This window comes from Pongo abelii, chromosome 1, assembly GCF_028885655.2.
Source record: "Pongo abelii isolate AG06213 chromosome 1, NHGRI_mPonAbe1-v2.0_pri, whole genome shotgun sequence".
NCBI classification, from domain to species: Eukaryota; Metazoa; Chordata; class Mammalia; order Primates; family Hominidae; genus Pongo; species Pongo abelii.
The window spans coordinates 192,339,367-192,363,132 of NC_071985.2; the positions used below are offsets into that span (position 1 = coordinate 192,339,367).

At 36.7% G+C, this 23,766-nt stretch overlaps 1 protein-coding gene across 23 annotated transcripts in view; it reads left to right on the forward strand.

The window, feature by feature from the left end:
- SCMH1 (Scm polycomb group protein homolog 1) overlaps positions 1-23,766 on the forward strand; it is a 243,372-nt gene that overhangs the window by 99,293 nt on the left and 120,313 nt on the right. For all 23 annotated transcript variants that reach the window (XR_010136117.1, XM_063713085.1, XM_063713120.1 and 20 more), the window contains one exon: positions 563-797. Coding sequence is in view for 22 of the 23 variants with exons in the window: in XM_054537259.2 (XP_054393234.1) it covers positions 563-797 (235 nt within the window). In the remaining variant the exon portion in view is untranslated. The remainder of the gene's footprint in view (positions 1-562; positions 798-23,766) is intronic.

Below are 23,766 nucleotides of genomic sequence, written 5' to 3' on the forward strand. Positions count from 1 at the left end.
GTGATACTTTCACAGATTTATATGGTGTATATAGTAACATGAGTATATACATATGTCAAGACTTACTAAAGTGTATAGTTTATTGTATGTCAGTTGTATGACTTGATTAGTAAGTTGTCAAAATAAGAAAAAATTAACCCTCAATAGTCTGTGTGGTAGATATACACACCAATATACTGAAATATTCCACAAAGAGACACTAAGAATATGGTAGTTTAATAGGACGTAGTAGTCCTCAAAAGACTAAAAAGAGATTAAAAGTCCCTACCTGGAAGGGTAGGGAGAGAATTATAGAATGAGAAAACATTTAATTAACTGGCCTATATAAGACATTCTTGTCCTTTTTTTAACTGGTATGGGTCTATTTGATGCTTCATTGGAAAGTAATTTTTTTCCCCTTCATCTTACCTTTCATTGTTTCTTTTGCATGAAACCGTTCTTAATTATTAGGGAATAATTCAGTTGGTTGTCCCTGGCCCAGCTATAACCAATCTGAATCCAAAACATGAATTTTGGGGTTTTACTCTTAATCTGTCTATACCTTATGCCTTGTTTTTCCCAGTCCTACACACCTCCAAGCAACGAGTTCAAGATCAGTATGAAATTGGAAGCACAGGACCCCAGGAACACCACATCCACCTGTATTGCCACAGTAGTTGGACTGACAGGTGCCCGCCTTCGCCTGCGCCTTGATGGGAGCGACAACAAAAATGACTTCTGGCGGCTAGTTGACTCAGCTGAAATCCAGCCTATTGGGAACTGTGAAAAGAATGGGGGTATGCTACAGCCACCTCTTGGTGAGTAAGTAAACCCAAACTCTTTCTAGCCAATTGTTAATAGTTAGCTTCCAAAAACTGAACATCCTATTATGGGAAAGCCTAGGGTACCCTGCTTATCCCTTATTTTTCATACAGTCTCCTAAAAAGGCCCACCCAAAATGAAACAAGCTATACAATTTGGACATCTCCATCTCTACATTAGCTTATGATATCCAGGCTTCTTCCAAATTCTTTCTAACAAGAAATCACACCCTTTGTTCTTGGCCAGTGCCCATTTACCTGAGAGAGAGAATGGAAGGAGGTCTTGCCATTTAACCTATCTCAAAAAGCATAAAGCTTTCACCAAATCCTATCATAATGACAAGAAATGAGAGAAAATCTGCCAGTAGAAAGCGTGACTGTTGTAAGGATCTCTTATCTCCTTTCTCACTAATTCTCACCTGGTCCTTGGAGTTTTCTCGCTTTGAATCCATTATTACATAAAAATCATTTTTTTAAATTTAAGCTAATAACCCCACTAGGTTTTTCTTTCCAGATCAGATTCCTCTCCAGCTTTTGCCTCAATAAATCTGAGGGATTCAGCCCTTCTTATCAGTTACTGTCAATCACTATTACAGTGAGTCTCAATGGGGGACCGAGAGAGTTAGATTATGGACTTTGACTATATTTCCTCTCAGGAAGCTGTGCTAGATTGAGAGTTAGAGAGCATGTATCATGGGCTCCCTAGGTACTTATTTAATGTTTTCCCCCATTAAAAAAAATTTTGTAATGTAAAATTTCAAACATATAAAAAGGTAGAGAAAAATAGCATAGTGAGTGCTCATGTAACACTTCATTGTTGAAGTCAATATAATTTTATCTATACTTGTATGCACTTTCTGTCCCCACCTCCAATTGTTAAACATAGCATGATTTTATCATGAAAGTATTTAGTATGTCTCTGTCATGGGCAAGGATGTCTTAAACATAACCATACAATTATCACATACAAATAAGCCAATGATAATATCTTAATATCAACAAATATTTTAATGTGTTTAAATTTTCTGGATTGTCTGTCTCTGTCTGTCTCTCTCTCTCTTTTTTTAATCAGTTTTTTGAATCAATCTAACTAGAATCCTCACATTGCAGTTAGTTGATATGTCCTTTAAGTTTCTTTAAATCTACAAGTTCTTGTCTGCTCTCATTTTTTCTTGCAGTTTACTTGTTTAAAAACCTAAGTCATTTGTCTTTTAAATTTCCTAAAATTATATTTTGTTGATTGTATTCTTGTTGTATCATTTAACATGTTTCTGTGTCCTCTAGTTCCTAAAATTGGTAGCTAAATCTAGAGACTTGATCAGATTCTGTTTCAATTTTTTCATAAGAATATTTCGTAGGTGGTGGTATTTATTTCTATCAAGAAGCATGTATAGTCTGGTTGTCTCTTGTTTTATAATGTAATATAATGTAGCAGCCATTGCTGCTCATAGTCTAGATCAGGGTTGACATTTTCTTGACAGAACTGATAGTGAATATTTTAGGCTTTACAGATCATACATTCTCTGTTATAATTACTTAGCTTTGTCTTTCTGCTAAGGCAGCTGTTGACATTACATAAACAAACAAATAGAGTTGTGTTCTAATAAAACTTTATTTACAAAAACAGGTTGTCAGCCTGCCAACTGTAGTTTGCTGCCCCTGATTTAAATCTATAATTCATATGGTTACAAAATGGAAAAATTTAATCCTGCCATTCTGTCTACGTAAATTAATGGAATACATCTGTTAACATAAACTTTCATCAACTATTTAGTTATTTTGAGATATAGTTCACACAGGAAAAACAGTTTAAATGCATGCTTTATTTCTTTCTTTACCAATTTCCAATGAATTGGTTTATTAGCATCCTCCAAAAATATTTAAGGAGGATTTTGTTGTTGCTTAGTATCATAAGCTCAAAACTTCATACATATTTGTTGTGTTTCACTCCATCATGCCAATTGTCCTTATTGATGCTTGAATTATCCCATCTTTTGCCAGAAGGAAACTTATCAAGTTGTCTCCTGACTCTTTTATATACTGTTTGATACTATTTGGTAGCTCTCTTGGATTTTTGCAATTTCAACATGTTCCAGGTTCATCTTATATATTTTTTGCCCCAAATATGGAATCAGCTAGCTCTTATAGGTTCCTGGGCTCCTTTTATTGGGAAATGGTATTTAGAGACCATAATCAGATCGCTAGAGTGCTCAATGCTACTAGGTTGGTCATCCTTTCTAGTCTTTTTGGTATAGCAAGGCAGGAACTACCTTTTTAAAAAGATTATTGGCCAGGCGCAGTGGCTCATACCTGTAATCCCAGCACTTTGGGAGGCCGAGGCAGGCAGATCACAAGGTCAGGAGATCGAGATCATTCTGGCCAACATGGTGAAACCCCGTCTCTACTAAAAATACAAAAATTAGCTGGGTGTTGTGGCATATGCCTGTAGTCCCAGCTACTCGGGAAGCTGAGGCAGGAGAATCACTTGAACCCGGGAGGCGAAGGTTGCAGTGAGCCGAGATTGCACCACTGCACTCCAGCCTGGGCAACAGACTGAGACTCCGTCTAAAAAAAAAGAAAAAAAAAATTATTGGGGTAAAATATCATTGGTTCAAATTGATACTTCTCACTAAGGGACAGAGGTGTTTTTACCTACTTCATCTCTACTACCTTAAATTTGAATCTCCTTTGTACCACAACAAAACCCTGGTTCTCCATGTTAACACAGTAACTCATTTGCTTTATCCCATATCACTCATCTAACAGTCTCAGAATAACAATACCAACACTACCACCAGTTTGATTATTGACAGTGTTTGAGTTATTTGCATTTTTTCCTTACTCTTAAGAAAAATACAGACAAATAATGTGTTATAAGGTCATTTAGATTAGTTTCTGTCAGAGTGACTGTACCACCAACTTAATAACTAAGGTTCATTTGCTTCATTTTATTTATTTTGTGGAATTGCTTTTTAAAATTTAATTTTGCTTTATAAATACATTATTATATATAATTCTGAAATATATATAATTCTGAAAAGTCAAGTCTATAAAACGGAGTATATTCAGAGAAATCTCTTTCACCTTGTTCTTTCCTTCTGCCATAGGTAACCACTTCTTTTTAATCCTATAGTTTATCCTTCAGTTTTATAAAAAATATAGGCGTGTGTGTGTGTATGTGTGTATCTATCCCCTGCCTTTTTTCATTTAGTGATATGTCCTAAAGATGACATTGCAGTAACATGGAGATGCTCTTCATTCTTACACTGTAGTGTGTTATTCTTGCACTACTTTATGAATCACTATTTAGAAGCATTTGAGGCTATTAAAAAATACAAGTTCCCAGGGCACATAGTGACCATGTAAATCAAATATTTCGAAAAATTCTCCAGAAACCTACAGATCAAGAAGGAAACAATCCACCCATAATTTATGCCTAAATGTAACTAGGAGCCAAGAATGCCACAATTATCAGTTACTTTTTAATGGGGATATAAAGATCTGAAACCAGCAGAGCCAGTACCAGACCATACATAACAAAGAATTTATGTAGGTGGAAATTGTATAAAAAAGGGAGAGAACAATGGGGGCCTAACAGAGCCAAAATTGCCCCCAGAATGAGATAGTCCCACCCAGAATGGGAAATACTGAGAACAGAGCTAAGATCTTGTGGATTAGAGCACAAACTATTGGAATTGGAAAGGAGAGTCAAAGTTGAAAGTGGACTGGAGATGGCAGTCCTGGGGAGAAAACTTCTTCTGTGGAAGAGGGAGACTTAACGTTGAAGGGAAGAAAAGACAGCAAGGGGTAAAATTTAGGATTATACAGAATAAAAGGCATACCATTCTTCTCATCCTATCTTAAACAGGCCCATCTATTAAAGAAATTGTATTTCACTATGCCAACTCATGACCCAAGTTCCCTGCCAATAGAACCTTTTGTTTTTTGCTGGTCTGGGAAAATTTAAGATATATAAAAATGGTGAGAAAATAGCACTTGAAAATTTATAAAAAGCTTCAATATGAAGAAAAACATAAGATGAGGATAAAACCATTTCAACTGCTGAAAATGCTTCCAAAACCAATGACTAATCAGAGGAAACCTGTTGCACAGCAACTCAACTTGAGTTAAACAAGTCTTGGCAGATATGAAAAAAATACCTTGAATCATAGGTTGTAAAAGTCAAGCTAGAAATGCACAATAGACAAGAAGATATGAAAATAGAATTGTCCAAACTCAAGAAAAAAAGACAAAATTATCTCAGTTGAAGACTGAATTCCAAGGTGAACAACAGGACAATAGACTCAACTGAAAATGTAATAAGGGACATTAAGGAGGGAAATAAAAAGCCAAGAGAATAAAAATAAATATTAGAAAAGGTTAAAAAGTATCTCAAAGGAACTGTTAGATATAGAACATAATGAACAAAAATCCAATATGTATATGTACACGATATGTATATGTATGTATAACTGAAGCCCCAGAAGAAGATAAACAAAACAATGGAACAGAATTAACACTTAAATAAGAAATTAACACTTAAATAAGAAAACTTTCCAAAAATTAAAGCAGACCTTTATATTTATAGGACCTACTTTTGATTCAGATTGGTCAACTCTAAGACATATGTTAGTAAAACTATTGTATTCTAAGAAAATTTCTTCTAAACTTCTGGCAAAAAAAGCCAAGTCTTTTACAAGGTAAAGAAAGTCAAGTTTGCAGCTGTTTTTCAGGTATTGAGGTTATACTGAAATAGTTTTCAGCATGCAGAACTCAGGGAATATTATAACCCCAAGCCCATTGTGAGGAATAAATTAGAGAAAGCTCTTCATCAAAGCAAGAGATGATCAATTTAAGACAAAAACAAAGCAAGGGACAAGGGTAGAATAGTGTGTGTGTGTATCAGGCTCAGTCCAGTGAAGAGAGAAACAACACAGTAATTTGAACATAGAAAGTTTAACATAATTGTTAACTATAACAGAGGATTGGAGTAATGAGGGATCAGTTAGTAAAGGAAAGATAACTCTAAAGAATATATGAGTAGCAAACATAAAGAAAAGCCAGACCCTGAGGCTGAGGTAAAGTGCCCAAGGAAGAGCCTCTCCTCCCCCATCCTCAGGGCTGAGGTATAGGGCTGTGCTCTCTCAATGACAGAGAAATCACTGTGGTGCTATGTTGGTGGAACTTGCTAGGAACTCTCCTCTATGGTGGTCAGGAAAGCTGTTCGTTGAGAGGTATCTCTCTACAGTAACTCTACTATGAAACCACCCAAGGTGAGGGTAAGGATGCTGCTGCTTAGAAAGAGATGCAGACAAACGTTCTAATGAAGGGTCAACACAGCTCTTTGAAGGCAAGACAGGTCAAGAGGACAAAAAGTAAAACTATGAAAGGCTTCAATAAATCAGGTAGATCGTGGGTGTCTGTGTGTGTGTGTGTGTGTGCACATATGTATGCATGTCAAACTTTAGATCCTTATAAATGATCTGCCTTGAAATTTAAAAATCTAAATAGCTCTTAGTTGAAAAGGGGAGACATAAACAAAGTTTGCAAAATTCCTAAAACACGATGATAATAAACATCATACATCAGAATTTTGAGATATAATTAAAGCAGTACTTAGAAGAAAATGTATAGCCTTAAATATTTAACATCAGTAAAAATGAAAGGATGAAAATTGGGATTTAAATTCTCAACTCAAAGAGCTAGAAAAAGAATTACAAAGCAAGAAGAAAAAAAAAGATAAAGGAAATTAATGAGGCAGAAAACAGAAAAGCAATAATTCAAAGTTAATTCAAAGTTAATTCAAAGTACTGGTCCTGGCCGGGCATGGTAATTCATGCCTGTAATCTCAGAACTTTGCGAGGCCAAGGCAAGAGGATCACTTTGAGGCTAGGAGCTCAAGACCAGCCTGGCTAACATAGCAAGACCCTGTCTCAACAAAAATGTTTTTAAAAATTAACCCAGCATGGTGGCATATGCCTGTTGTCCTAGCTTTTAGGAGGCTGAGGCAGAAGGATTGCTTGCACCCGGGAGTTTGAGGTTACAGTGAGTTATGGTCATACCACTGCACTCTAGCCTAGGCCACAGGGTGAGATCCTGTCTCAAAAAAAAAAAAAAAAAAGAAAAGAAGATATACAAAAGTTTTCAAGGAACTGCACCTACAGTAAGCACCATGTGTAGATTATTTCACAGGGAAATTACCAAACCTTAAGGAGCAGATAGTCTTAGTGCTACTTGAGTTGTAGTTCAACAATACCCAGCAGAACTTTCTGTGATGGTGGAAATATTTTGTATCTGTTCTATTCAGCATGATCCTCACAGCCACATACAGCAAGTGAGTAAGCACTTGAAGTGGCTACTGTGACTAAGGAATTGAATTTTAAATTGTATTTAATTGTAACTTAAAAGGCCTTGTATTAGTCCATTCTCATGCTGCTATAAGGACATACCAGAGACTGGGTAATTATAAAGGGAAGAGGTTTAATTGACTCACAGTTCAGCATGGCTAGGGAGGCCTCAGGAAACTTACATTCATGGTGGAAGGGGAAGCAAACACATCCTTCTTCACAGGGCAGCAGGAAAGAGAAGAATGAGAGCTGAGCAAAGGGGGAAGCCCCTTATAAAACCATCAGATCTTGTGAGAATTTACTCATTATCATGAGAATAGCATACGGGAAACTGCCCCCATGATTCACTTACCTCCCACTGGGTCCCTATCACCATATGTGGGGATTATGGGAACTACAATTCAAGATGAGATTTGGGTGGGGACACAGCTAAAGCATGTAAGGACTGATGTGGCTAGTGGCTGTTGTACTGAACAGTGTCATTCTAGATCACAGAAAAAGTAGGAAAGCATCTGAATTGTTTTTATGAGACACATAGAACTTTGATGCCTAAACCTGATTTATACACATGTGCACACACACACATACAGATGTATAATCTCGTGTATGAATACCGTTATAAAAATCCTAAATAAAAGGAATTAGGATTTAACATATTTAAAACAACAATTCATCAAGACATAATAGTAGGTTGAATTTTGGGGAGAATGAAAAGATTTAACTTTAGAAAGATTAACTAATAGAATTCAACATATTAGAAAAGCTAAGGAATAAAATCATATGAGCTTAGACAAAATTCAACACACTACTAGCAAAAAAAATAATAAACCAGAAAATGGGTACTATATACTTAACTTGGAAGAAAGTAAGTTTATACCTCAGTACTAAAGCCAACATTTTACTTAATGGTTTAAAATAACCTGATAGAAGGAAGATACGTGGAAGACAAACTCCCATTTTCAATAGCAGGTAAGGGGTGAGGGAAAACTAACAAATGTGCGAAACTTACATAAAGAAAACTTTGAAAAACCTGACCAAAAAGCATGATTAAAAAATAAGTCATAGAGTAGACTTTGTCTAAATTAAGAACTTCTGCTCTTCAATAGACACTGGTAAGAGAATGAAAATACATATTGATTTTGTATCCTGAGACTTTGCTGAAGTTGCTTTTCAGCTTGGGGCTGAGACAATGGGGTTTTCTAAATATACAATCATGTCATCTGTGAACAGAGACAATTTGACTTCCTCTTTTTTTAATTGAATACCCTTTATTTCTTTCTCTTGCCTGATTGCCCTAGCCAGAACTTCTAATACTACATTGAATAGGAGTGGTGAGAGAGGGCATCCTTGTCTTGTGCCAGTTTTGAAAGGGAATGCTTCCAGTTTTTGCCCATTCAGTATGATATTGGCTGTGGGTTTGTCATAAATAGCTCTTATTATTTTGAGATACATCCCATCAATACCTAATTTATTGAGAGTTTTTAGCATGAAGGGCTGTTGAATTTTGTCAAAGGCCTTTTCTGCATCTATTAAGATAATCATGTGGTTTTTGTCATTGGTTCTGTTTATGTGATGGATTACGTTTATTGATTTGCATATGTTGAACCAGCCTTGCATCCCAGGGATGAAGCTAACTTGATGGTGGTGGATACGCTTTTTGATGTGCTGCTGGATTCGGTTTGTCAGTGTTTTATTGAGGATTTTTGCATCGATGTTCATCAGGGATATTGGTCTAAAATTCTCTTTTTAGGCTTTGGTATAAGGGTGATGCTGGCCTCATAAAATGAGTTAGGGAGGATTCCCTCTTTTTCTTTTGCTTCGAATCCTTTCAGAAGGAATGGTACCAGCTCCTCTTTGTACCTCTGGTAGAATTTGACTATGAATCCATCTGGTCCTGGACTTTTTTTGGTTGGTAGGCTATTAATTATTGCCTCAATTTCAGAACCTTTGGTCTATTCAGAGATTCAGCTTCTTCCTGATTTAGTCTTGGGAGGGTGCATGTGTCCAGGAATTTATCCACTTCTAGATTTTCTAGTTTATTTGCATAGAGGCGTTTATAGTATTCTCTGATGGTAGTTTGTATTTCTGCGGGATTGGTGGTGATATCCCCTTTATCATTTTTTATTGCATCCATTTGATTCTTCTCTCTTTTCTTCTTTATTAGTCTTGCTAGCAGTCTATATTTTGTTGATCTTTTCAGAAAAAAACCAGTTCCTGGATTTATTGATTTTTCGAAGGGTTTATTGTGTTTCTATCTCCTTCAGTTCTGCACTTACCTTAGTTATTTCTTGTCTTCTGCTAACTTTGGAATTTGTTTGCTCTTGCTTCTCTAGTTCTTTTCATTGTGATTTTAGGTTGTCGATTTTAGATCTTTTCTGTTTTCTCTTGAGTGAACTCCCATTCACAATTGATACAAAAAGAATAAAATACCTAGGAATCCAACTTACAAAGGAAGTGAAGGACCTCTTCAAGGAGAACTACAAACCACTGCTCAATGAAATAAAAGGACACAAACAAATGGAAGAACATTCCACGCTAATGGATAGGATGAATCAATATCGTGAAAATGGCCATACTGCCCGAAGTAATTTATAGGTTCAGTGCTATCGCCGTCAAGCTACCACTGACTTTCTTCACAGAATGGGAAAAAACTACTTTAAATTTCATATGGAACCAAAAAAGAGCACACATGACCAAGACAATCCTAAGCAAAAAGGACAAAGCTGGAGGCATCACGCAACCTGACTTCAAACTATACTACAAGGCTACAGTAACCAGAACAGCATGGCACTGGTACCAAAACAGATATATAGACCAGTAGAACAGTACAGAGGCCTCAGAAATAATACCACACATCTACAACCATCTGATCTTTGACAAACCTGACAAAAACAAGAAATGGGGAAAGGATTCCCTATTTAATAAATGGTGCTGGGAAAACTGGCTGGCCATATGTAGAAACCTGAAACTGGACTTCCTTACACCTTATACAAAAATTAACTCAAGATGGATTAAAGACTTAAATGTAAAACCTAAACCTGTAAAAACCCTAGAAGAAAACCTGGGCAGTACCATTCAGGACATAGGCATGGGCAAAGACTTCATGAGTAAAACACCAAAAGCAATGGCAACAAAAGCCAAAATTGACAAATGGGATCTAATTAAACTAAAGAGCTTCTGCACAGCAAAAGAAACTACCATCAGAGTGAACAGGCAACCTACAGAATAGGAGGAAATTTTTGCAATCTACCCATCTGACAAAGGGCTAATATCCAGAATCTGCAAAGAAAAACAAATTTACAAGAAAAACACAAACAATCCCATCAAAAAGTGGGCAACAGATATGAACAGACACTTCTCAAAAGAAGACATTTATGCAGCCAACAGACACATGAAAAAATGCTCATTATCATTGGTCATTAGAGAAATGCAAATCAAAATCACAGTGAGATACCATCTCACGCCAGTTAGAATGGCAATCATTAAAAAGTCCAGAAACAATAGATGCTGGAGAGGATGTGGAGAAATAGGAACACTTTTACACTGTTGGTGGGTGTGTAAGTTAGTTCACCCATTGTGGAAGACAGTGTGGCGATTCCTCAAGGATCTAGAACTAGAAATACCATTAGACCCAGCGATCCCATTACTGGGTATATACCCAAAGGATTATAAATCATGCTACTATAAAGACACATGCACATGTATGTTTATTGCAGCACTATTCACAATAGCAAAGAATTGGACCAACCCAAATATCCATCAATAATAGACTGGATAAAGAAAATGTGGCACATATACACCATGGAATACTATGCAGCCATAAAAAAGGATGAGTTCATGTCCTTTGTAGGGACATGGATGAAGCTGGAAACCATCATTCTCAGCAAACTATCACAAGGACAGAAAACCAAACACTGTGTGTTCTCATAAGTGCGAGTTGAACAATGAGAACACGTGGACACAGGGAAAGGAACATCACACACTGGGGCCTGCTGGGGGGTGGGAGGCTGGGGGAGAGATAGCATTAGGAGAAATACCTAATGTAAATGATGAGTTGATGGGTGCAGCAAACCAACATGGCACCTGTATACCTATGTGACAAACCTGCACGTTGTGCACATGTACCCCAGAATTTAAAGTATAATAAAAAATAATAATAATTGAAAAATTAAAAAAGAATACAGGCCACAGACTAGGAGAGAATATTTGCAAATCACTTAACTATCAGTAATATTCTCCAAATTGATCTATAGATGCAGTGCAGTCCCTATCAAAATCCCAACTGCCTATTTTGCAGAAATTGACAAATTGGTTCTAAAATTCTTATAAGGGACCCAGAATAGTCATAGCAATCTTCAAAAGGGAAAACAAAGGTGGAAGACTAACATTTTCTGATTTCAAAACTTATTACAAAGCTGTGGTACTGAAGACATTGTGGTTCTGGCATGAAGACAGACATATAGATCCGTGAATTAGAATTAAGAGTACAGAAATGAACCTACCAATTTATGGTCAATTGATTTTTCACAAGGATGCCAAGACAGTTCAATGTGATTTTCAACAGCTGGTGCAGGAACAACTGGATATTCACATAGAAAAAAATGAAGTTGGACCCTACCTCTATGCCATATGCAAAAATTAATTTCAAGTGGATCATGGACCTAAATGTAAGAGCTAAAATGAGAAAACTCTTTGAAGAAAACAGGAGGAAATCTTCATGACCTTGGATTAGATAATATAGCACCAAAAGCACAAAAAACAAAAGAAAAAATAGATAACTTGAACTTCATCAAAACTAAAAAGCTTCATCATCAAGGACTGAAAAGACAGCTCACACAATGGGAAAAAATAGCCAAATCCATGTAAGCAGAAAGTAGATTTGTGGTTTCCAGAGTCCAGCTTGAAGTGGGGATGGGGAGTGGCTGCTAATAGGTATTGGGCCTCTTTTTGGAGGAGTGATGAAAATATTTTAAATTAGATAAAGTGATGTTTGCACACTTTGTGTATTCACAGAGTACTAAAAGCCATTGAACTATATACTTAAAAGAGTAAATTTTATGGTGTGTGAATTGTATCTCAGTGAAGCTAATTTTTTATACTTACATATCTAATTCAGTAATGCTAGAAAAATGACATATACACATGCAAAAAAATGAAGTTGGAACTTAACCTTACACTATATACAAAAATTGTATACTCAAAATTGATACTCAAAATGTATCAAAGGCCTGAATGTGGGGGCTAAATCCATAAAACTCTTGGAAGAAAAGCTTTATGACATTAGATTTGAATATAACACCAAAAGCACAGGCAACAAAAGAAAAACATACATAAATTAAACTACATCAAAATTCAAAACTTTTGTGCATCAAAGGACGCTATTGACATAGTGAAAAGGCAGCCCACAGAATTAGAAAAAAAATTCACAAAACATATATCTGATAAGGGGTTAATATTCAAAAAATATTTTTAAAAACTCCTGCAACTGTGTTATTCAAGGTTTATGATATTTAAAAAATTAAAAATAAAAACTCCTAAACCTCAACAACAAAAAACCCATTTCAAAAATGAGCAAAGGACTTGAACAGATTTTTTTCCAAAGAAGTTGTACAAATGGCCAATTAGCACATGAAAATATGTTCATGATCACTAATCATTAGGGAACTACAAATTAAAACTGCATTGAGATGACACTTCACATTCATTAGGATGGGTATTAGGAAAAAAACAGAAAATAACAAATGTTGATGAGGATGTGGAGAAATGGGAATGTCTGTTGCTGGTAGGAATGTAAAATGGGAGTTTCTCAGAAAGTTAAAAATACCATGCACATGTAGTCCCAACTACCTGGAAGGCTGAGGCAGGAGGATTGCTTGAACCCAGGAGTTCGAGGCCAGCCTGGGCAACATAGTGAGACCCCACCTATTTTCTTAAAAAGTAAAAGTAGAATTCTGTGATTCAGCAGTTCCATTTCTGGGTATATACTCAGAAGGACTGAAAGCAGGGACTTGGGCAGATATTTGAATACCCATGTTTAGCAGCATTAGTCACAATAGCCAAAAGGTAGAAGCCACTCAAGTGTCTGTTGATGGAAGAATGGATAAAGAAAATGTCACACATATGCACACACAGAAACAGAGCGGGGCTGGGGAAGAGAGAGAGATGCAATAGGAATATTATGCAGCCTTAAAGAAGAAGGAAATTATAACACATGCTACAACATAGGTGAACCTCGAAGACATGCTAAGTGAAATAAGCCAGTTATAAAAGCACAAATATTGTATGATTTCACTTAGATGAGATATCTAGAGAAGTCAAATTTATAGAGACAGAAAGTACAATAGTAGTTGCCAGGATCTGGGGGAGGAGGAAGTGAAGAGGTTGATAATAGGTACAGAGTTTCAGTTGGGGAAAATGAAAATGTTCTGGAGATGGATGGTGGTGATAGTTGCCCAATAATGTGAATGGACTTAATGTCACAGAACTGTACACTTTAAAATGATTAAAACTGTAAATTTGATATATATTTTACCACAATAAAAAATTACCAGGCATGCAAACAAGCAAGAGAAAAACTAACCAATTATAATTAGAATCCAGAAATAACACAGATTATAGAATTAATAGACAAGGACATTAAAGCAGTTGTTTATATTGCATATGTTCAAGAAGATAGAGGAAATCATGAGCATCATGAGTAGAGAAATGTAGGATTTAGATTTAAAAGAACCAAATTGAACTTTAGAGGTAGAACATACAATATAATATCTCAAGTGAAGAATAAACTGAATGGATCCACAACATATTACTGTTGGAATTGCTGCAGGAGGAAGATCAGCAAACTTAAAAACAGCAGTATAAACTATCCAAATGAAACACAGAGAGAAAAAGAACTGAAAAAGAAAGCATCAGTGAGCCATGGAACAACTTCACGTAGCCTATAACATATATAACTGGAGTCCTGAAGGAGAGATAAGGAGCACATAAGAAGTTATTAGAAAAATAATGCTTGAAAAATTTTCGAATACTATGAAAACTATAACTTCACAAATCAGAGAAGCTCAATGAACCCTAAGCAGGAGAAATATGAAATAAACCACACAAGGCACATCATCATCAAATTGCTGAAAACCCACGATAAAGAGAAAAGTCTTAAGAGCAGCCAGAGAAAAACAAGCACATGATACATAGAAGAGCAAAGAATGACAGCAACTTCTCGTCAGAAACAGTGCAAGCCAGAATACAGTGGAGCAGCATTTTTAAGTTCTAAAAGGAAAAAAAGTTGTTAAGCTAGAATTCTATACCAAGCAAGAATGCCTTTCAAAAATAAAAATGAAATGAAGACATTTGCAGACATATAAAAGCTTAGAGAATTAATCACAAGCATATCAGTACTACAAGAAATGTTAAGTGAAGTCCTTCAAGCAGGAAGAAAATGATAACATGGAAAAAATGGATCTCTGCAAAGCAGTGAGGAAAATTTGTAGGTAAATATAATAAAATTTGTAGTGTACATATAATAATTCAAAAATAGCTCGGAACTCCTAAAAAAGAAGAGCAATGTGCAGAGAGTAATCCCATTAGCTATTAAAACATACTTTAAAGCCTCTGTAATTAAAATTATATGGAACTGGCACATGAATAGGCAGACTGAGCAGTGTAAAATAAATAGCAAATCCAGAGATAGATCTGACTGTATATGAAAATCTGCTATATGATAAAGGTAGTGTGGTAGTCTGCTGGGGCTGTCAGTGAAATACCACAGACTGTCTGGCTTAAACAACAGGATTTTTTTTTCTCACAGTTCTAAAGGCTGGAAAGTCCAAGATCAAGGTTCTGGCAGGGCTTGGTTTCTGCTGAGGGTCCTCTTCTTGCTTGCAGACAGCCATCTTATGGCTGCCTTCTCACTGTGTTCTCACAGGAGAAGGAAGAAGGAAGGGGGAGAAGTGGAGGGAGGGAGAGAGCTCTTCCTCTTCTTATAAGGCCATAGTTCTATCAAATTAGGGCTCTACCCCATGACTTCACTTAACCTTCATCATCTCCTAACAGCCCTGTCTCTGGGTACAGTTATATTGGGGATTAGGACTTCAACATATTAATTTGAGGGATGGAGATTCAGTCCATAGTGGTTGGCATATTAAATTGGATAAAATTGACTTTTTCATAAATGACATTGGGATAAGTTAATAGCCATTAGGAAAAGATACAATTGAATCCATATATCACAGCATATGTCAGAATAAACTGCACGTGGATTAGAGATCAAAATGTAAAAAAAAATGACTATATAAGTACTAGGAAAACACAAATTCCTTTATAAACTTGGGGTGGGGAAAGCCTTTTTAAATATGATTCAAAATCTAGGTAGACCGACAAATTTGACTTTTTAAAACATTTTTAGGGGAAAAAAATACTCCAAGCAAAGCTAAAAGACAAATGATAAATGGGAGAAAATATTTGCAACATAAAGCACAGATAACTCTCCCTAATTCATAAAGAACACTCATAAATAGAAAAATAGAAAAATTTTTTAAGACTAAAACCTATAGAAAAATGATCTTAAGGCATGAGCAGTTGACAGAAGATATACAAATGGTCCTCAGACATATGAAAATTCACACCACTCATAATAAAATAAGTGCAGATTAAAACCACAGTAAGATATTCTTTCTTACCAGATTGACAAAAATTCCAAAGCTTGAGGAGACAGCAATGCTGTGGGGAAATAAGGGTTCTCATTTTTTTTTGCTGGGAACATGCAGAATGGTACATTTCACACTGGAGAGGGAGGGCATACAATTCAGCAGTATCTGAGAAAAACCACATATGCATTTATTAGTTGACCCAGGGATCCCACTTCAGGAATTTGATTTTAAAGATGTACTTCCACAAAAATAAAGCAACATACACATGGTTATTTTTTGCAACATTAAGAGATTGATTGAATGTAATATAGTACATTCACACAATGAAGTACCATTCAACCATAAAATAGAACGAGGAAGATCTCTGTAAACTAATATGGAGTGATTTCTAAGATATATCATTAATGTGAAAAAAGAAAGTTGCAAAAAGTATATATAATACACTAACTTTTGAGAAAGAGAAGGGGAAATATGTATGTATACACGTACGCACACATATAACACATGAGAGTATATATTTTAAATTTATTTTTGTAAAAAGAAACACAAGAATGTCAAGCCAGAAAATAATGAAAAGATCACCCATTAGGCATGTCTTGGAATAAGGTAGAAAGTACTGGGATAAGAGTGAGGCTTTTGAGAATACCTTTTAATATTCTTTTGACTTTTGAACTAAGTATTTTACTTAATAAATAAAATTAAACTAAAAAAGATTAACAAAGCAAACCCTAAAATTGGTTAGAAACAAACAAAACTGAATCAAACAGATATAATAACCACATTGAAAAAACTATTAATTCAAATAAATTTTTAATATAGAACCTTCACAGTACACCTTTAATATAGGGCATATTCTAAGGAAAAAATGGACTGCAAAGAAATTTTGACTCCTTAATAATGTTTGTGGTTTTGGCATGGTTATCTGAGACTAATTTGCAGATATTGAAAATAGAGCAAATGAATAAATAAGATTCTAATATGGAAAAAGATGAGGAAGAACCCTGTAGTATTGGATTTGAATTGGAGAATATCTGTATCTACTCTGGCCTTTAAAATATATTTATATGTATGCATCCTATTCAAGTAATACATATATGTAACATATGATTTGTATGTGTGTGTGTATATACATATGTATTTTCCAAGCACTGTTCATTGAAAAGGCCTAGAAGCAATTACATCTCAGTAGCAATGACGACACCTTGATTTTGGTTTCTAAAAATCACCTGATACACCTGTAATCCCAACACTTTGGGAAGCTGAGGCAGGAGGACCCCTTGAGCCTAGGAGTTCGAGACCAGCCTGGGCAACATGGCAAGACCCCCATCTCTACTGGAAAACATTAAAAATGAGCTGGACATGGTGTCACGCACCTGTGGTCCCAACTACTTGGGAGACTGAGGTGGGAGTATCCCCTTGAGTCTGGGAGGCCGAGAGCTGCAGTAAGCCATGATCATGCTATTGTACTCCAGCCTGGGTGACAGAGTAAAACCTCTTCTCAAAAAAAAAAAAAAAAAAAATTAAAGTTGGAGAGAAGAAATCTCCTTTACAGAATTCCAGCAAATAAATATAGAAGGAATGAGGCTGGGCACAGTGGCTCACACCTGTAATCCCAGCACTTTAGGAGGCCGAGATGGGTGGATCACATGAGCCCAGGAGTTTGAGACCAGCCTGGGCAACATGGTGAAACTCTGTCCCTACAAAAAAATACAAAAATTATCTGGGCATGATGACACACACCTGTAGTACCAGCTACGCAGGAGGCTGAAAAGGAAGAATCAACTGAGCCCAGGAAGTCGAGGCTGCAGTGAGCGGAGATCTCGCCACTGAATTTCAGCCTGGGGGACAAAGCGAAACCCTGTCTCAAAAAAATATATAGAAGGAATGAGAGAAAATTACTTTTTTGCAACTATTTTAATAATTGAGTCAGGCAAGAGTAACCAATAAATGTTAAAACTATTAGGTAAAAAAACATACTGAGGAATAGGATATTTACAGTCTCAAAGTTTCTCTCCACTGATTGCCCGTAAATTACAAAGAGAAATTACAGTGAAGAACACTGTCAGTCACCTCTTAACATGTGATCAAATTTTGTATCTTCAGTAGACAAATTGACATTATGTGCCTCCTGCAGTATTGCAATGAGAAATACTCCACATCACCTGTATAATATTTTTTATCAAATCTCTTTAGCAGGCCAGGCCTAGCAGTTTATGCCTGTAATCCTAGCCAGCACTTTGGGAGGCTGAGGCGGGATGATTACTTGAGCCCAGAAATTCAAGACCAGCCCAGGAAATATAGCAAGTCCCCCATCACTACAAAAAATAGAAAAATTGGCCAGGTGTGGTGGTGCACACCTTTAGTCCTAGTTGCTCAGGGGGATCACCTGAGCCCAGGAATTGAAGGCTGCTGTGAGCCATGATTGCACCACTGCACGCCAGCCTGGGCAACCGAGCAAGACCCTGTCTCAAAATAAATAAATAAATAAGCTCTTCAGCATGAATGTAATTATGAGGAAACGATCAGAAGAAGTCCAAACTGTGGGACATTCTGTAAAACATAATCCAGACTCTTCAAAAATGTCAGTGTCATACAAAGCAAACAAAAGGCAACAGGACTATTCTACATTAATTCTACGTTAAAGGAGACTGAAGAAACATGACAACCAATTGCAGTATGTGATTCTTGATTGGATCCTGTATTTAAAAATCAACAGTTTTAAAGAATATTTTAGGGACAAATGAGAATATTTTTAATTAAATTTCCTGAGTGTGATAATACTGCAATTTTGTAGGGGAATGTCTTTTTTCAAATATACTGATATATTTAGGGGTGAAGTGTCATAACATCTCCAACTTTCATATAGTTCAGGGGTGGAAGCATTAATATATGTAGATGAAAAGCAGATGTGGGAAAATGGTAATAGTTGTTGAATCTAGTTGAAGGGTACATAATTGTTCATTATATAGTTTTTGCTATTTTCTCTAGGTTTATAACTTTTCAAAATAAAATTTAAAAAATAAAATTATATATATATAATTGTACATCTGTGTGTGTGTCCATGTTCCCCAAGCCTTCTCTGGCCTTGTTTCTAGAGTTGCTGAATCAGAAGCTCTAGGTAATGGGGCTTGGGATTCTGCATGGCAAAATGGCTCTCCTGAGATTCTGACACAACTGGTCTATATTTGGAAGACATTGCTCTGGAAGAGCATCCTTTTCCATTAAAATCTTGTATGGTGTATATGTATACGTATGTGTGTTCTGTTCTCATAAGGGATATTACTCCCTTGCAGTGGAGTCCTCCAAGGATAAAGCCTGTAGTAGAGTAGAATGATTCTCCTCAGTTATCTCAAAGCTGCCACTCTTCTCCTCACAGCTCCCTGTTATTACTGACTGATTCTTCTACTTAATACTGTGATTGTCATTCTAACTGGTGTGAGATGGTATCTCATTGTGGTTTTGATTTGCATTTCTCTGATGGCCAGTGATGGTGAGCATTTTTTTCATGTGTTTTTTGGCTGCATAAATGTCTTCTTTTGAGAAGTGTCTGTTCATGTCCTTCGCCCACTTTTTGATAGGGTTGTTTGTTTTTTTCTTGTAAATTTGTTGGAGTTCATTGTAGATTCTGGATATTAGCCCTTTGTCAGATGAGTAGGTTGCAAAAATTTTCTCCCATTTTGTAGGTTGCCTGTTCACTCTGATGGTAGTTTCCTTTGCTGTGCAGAAGCTCTTTAGTTTAATGAGATCCCATTTGTCAATTTTGGCTTTTGTTGCCATTGCTTTTGGTGTTTTAGACATGAAGTCCTTGCCCATGCCTATGTCCTGAATGGTAATGCCTAGGTTTTCTTCTAGGGTTTTTATGGTTTTAGGTCTAACATTTAAGTCTTTAATCCATCTTGAATTGATTTTTGTATAAGGTGTAAGGAAGGGATCCAGTTTCAGCTTTCTACATATGGCTAGCCAGTTTTCCCAGCACCATTTATTAAATAGGGAATCCTTTCCCCATTTCTTGTTTTTGTCAGGTTTGTCAAAGATCAGATAGTTGTAGATATGTGGCATTATTTCTGACGGCTCTGTTCTGTTCCATTGATCTATATCTCTGTTTTGGTACCAGTACCATGCTGTTTTGGTTACTGTAGCCTTGTAGTATAGTTTGAAGTCAGGTAGTGTGATACCTCCAGCTTTGTTCTTTTGGCTTAGGATTGACTTGGCGATGCGGGCTCTTTTTTGGTTCCATATGAACTTTAAAGTAGTTTTTTCCAATTCTGTGAAGAAAGTCATTGGTAACTTGATGGGGATGGCATTGAACCTGTAAATTACCTTGGGAAGGATGGCCATTTTCATGATATTGATTCTTCCTACCCATGAGCATGGAATGTTCTTCCATTTGTTTGTATCCTCTTTTATTTCCTTGAGCAGTGGTTTGTAGTTTTCCTTGAAGAGGTCCTTCACATCCCTTGTAAGTTGGATTCCTAGGTATTTTATTCTCTTTGAAGCAATTGTGAAAAAGTCAGGAAACAACAGGTGCTGGAGAGGATGTGGAGAAATAGGAACACTTTTCCACTGTTGGTGGGACTGTAAACTAGTTCAACCCTTGTGGAAGTCAGTGTGGCGATTCCTCAGGGATCTAGAACTAGAAATTCCATTTGACCCAGCCATCCCATTACTGGGTATATACCCAAAGGACTATAAATCATGCTGCTATAAAGACACATGCACACGTATGTTTATTGCAGCATTATTCACAATAGCAAAGACTTGGAACCAACCCAAATGTCCAACAATGATAGACTGGATTAAGAAAATGTGGCACATATACACCATGGAATACTATGCAGCCATAAAAAACGATGAGTTCATGTCCTTTGTAGGGACATGGATGAAGTTGGAAATCATCATTCTCAGTAAACTATCGCAAGAACAAAAAACCAAACACCGCATATTCTCACTCATAGGTGGGAATTGAACAATGAGAACACATGGTCACAGGAAGGGGAACATCACACTTTGGGGACTGTTGTGGGGTAGGGGGAGGGGGGAGGGATAGCATTGGGAGATATACCTAATGCTAGATGACGAGTTGGTGGGTGCAGCGCACCAGCATGGCACATGTATACATATGTAACTTACCTGCACGTTGCACACATGTACCATAGAGCCTAAAGTATAATAAAAAAAAAAAAAAAAATCCTAAAAAAAAAAAAAAATACTGTAATTGTTACTTCTAAAGAGGGCTGTCTAGAGCATAGTTCTCAAACTTGGCTACCTGTTAAAATCACCTAGGGAGCTCTTAAAATTTTCAGGGTCTAGGCCTTAACTTCAGATCAGTTAAATAAGGATTTCTGGGAGTGGATCTGATGTATTCTTTAATGTTCCCTAGGGAATTCCAGTGTCCAAGTTTGAGAATCACTGAGCTAGAGTAGAAGCTAGCCTCTAATGAGGCCCCTAGTCAAGTGAGTCACGAGCTCAGTGTAAACTGCTTACCCAGCAAATTTGGTCACATGCTTTAGTATATACAGTGACTTGAAAGGAATCCTTTGTATGTTTCTGTCACTGATCAATTCCTGGTGTGAATGCTCTTCTGTTACCTGCCACCAGAGGGCATGGACTATGATTAGATTATAGTCCTGCTGCTCCGCATGTATGTATGCATGTATTGAGGCAGAGTCTCGCTGTGTCACTCAGGCTGGAATGCAGTGGCACAATCATAGCTCATTGCAGCCTCGACATCCCCAGGCTACAGCAGTCATCCTGCATGAGCCTCCCACATAGCTGGGACTACAAGCACACACCACCACACCCAGCTAATTTTTTGTAGAAACAGGGTCTCACTATGTTGCCCAGGCTGGTCTTTAAATTTTGGGCTGAAGTGATCCTCCTGCGTCAGTCTCCCAAAATGCTGGGATTACAGGTGAAAGCCATTGTGCCCGGCCTTCAGCTCCACTCTTAAATCCAGTTTCATCAGTTAGCCAGTTTAAATAGATGGACCCTAGCTTATCCAGTGGTCCCATAGTCTTGGGAGCACCTAGAAGCACTTTAGAAGTGGTTCTTTATGAAGTTTTAAAAAATAAATCCTTGGTAAACACAGAGCACTTGCAGCCTGTGTTTGGAATTAAAAGAGATCTGACTTTGTAATATTAACTTAGCCACTCACTACCTTAGTTGTGTGACTACTGGTAAGTTGCTTTACCTTGACTTTTAACGTTGAGTTTCAGTGCCCTCACCTGCAAGATGATTAATAAATTCTTCCCCATGTGGTTTTTGTGGATTAAGTGGAGTAACATAATAAAGCGTTCATCAATTCTTGGCACCCATTTAATAAATGGAGGGTTTTTTCCTTAATTCAATAAAACTATCAAGGATTTTGTATTCTAGTTGGAGAAGACATACACATTAAACTTTTTAAAAAGAAAATTCCGATGGTGATAAGGGCTAGGAATAAAAAAGAAGGAAGCAGGATAGATTTAGGAGTCTATTTTGGGTAGAGTAGTCAAGGAACACCTTTCTGAGGAAGTGATGTCTCAGCAAATAACTAACTGTAAAGAGTTGATTAAAAGTTGTTTGAGGCAGAGGGAAACAGCTTGGTATATTTGAGAACAGAAAGACCAATGAATGGGGGTACAAGGGAGTGATAAGAGATGAGTAATGAGGAGTAAGCAAGGTCCAGATCATGTAAGCCTTGTAAACATGAGTAATAAAGAGTTTAGATCTGTTTTGTGTTGTGAAATTTGAGCATAGGTAATGTGACCTGATTTATATTTTTAAAAACATAACCATATTATTCTGGCTGCAAAAGTAGAGGGCTGAGGTCCAGTTAGAAGGCTGTTGGAGTTGTCTAGGCAAAGTTTGACTCTGGCTTAAATTAGGGTAATATAGCAGTAAAGATGGTGAAATGTGGGTTGATCTAGCATATATTAAGTGGGAAAGCCATCAAGACTTGCTGATTAATTGGGTTTGGTGGGTGATAGAAAGGGAAGAATCAAGGATGACTTCTAGTCTTTTTGGTCTGAGCACCTGGGTTTAATAAAGGGTGCCACCTATTAAACTGAGATGGGATAACTGGAGGAAAGAACAAGTTTGGAGGGAATAGTAGAATCAAGAGTACTGTCTTATTAAACTTATTCATTTTACGATTTCTTAGACATCCAAGTAGAGTTTTAGACTGAGGTAGTTGGATATATGAACATGAAACCCTGAGCAGAGGTTTGGGCTAAATATATAAATTGACAGTCATCATTTAACAGGAAGAAAGTGGGGACCAAAAAGAAGACAGAAGCAATGACTGAGCACTGAGGTACTCTACATTTAGAGATTAGGATTTTCTCTTACCCACCTGTCCTTTTCCTTATAGACAGCCTAGGTCATTGCCTAATTTAAATAGAGCCTCAAATTACTGTTTTTATCTTCCTTCTTTTCTCTCTTTCACAAGTTTATGACTCCAACTCTTCTTACCTAGAGACAGTGTGGTAGGACTGAGTGATAAAATATTTGAAGATATTAATGTGATGATTAGTTATGAAAGCTCTGGAGACGGAGTAGTTGGGTTCAAATCCTGGCTCTGCTATTTACTAACTTACTAACTTTGGATATTTTACTTAATTTCTCTAAGCCTCAGTTTTTTCATCTATAGTTACAAAAATAATAGCCAGTGTTTATCTAACTCCTGCCTATATGCCAGGCAGTGTTTTAAGTCCTTTGCATGTATTAGCCTATTTAATCCTTAGAACAACCCATTGATTCTTATCCCAGGCTGTTGTTGAGGAAACTGAAGCTAGAGAGAGGTTTTGTAATTTTCCAAAAGTTATGTACCTGGTACGTGGCAAAGCTGGATTTAAATTCAGGCAGTCTGGCGCCAGAAACGGTGCTACTCTTCTAGTATCTGATTCAGAATAGTAGTAGTGATCCGCTGCAAATGCTTAGCACAAGGAGCTGGCTCATGATATGTGTACAATAAATGTTAACTTTTGGAGGCAA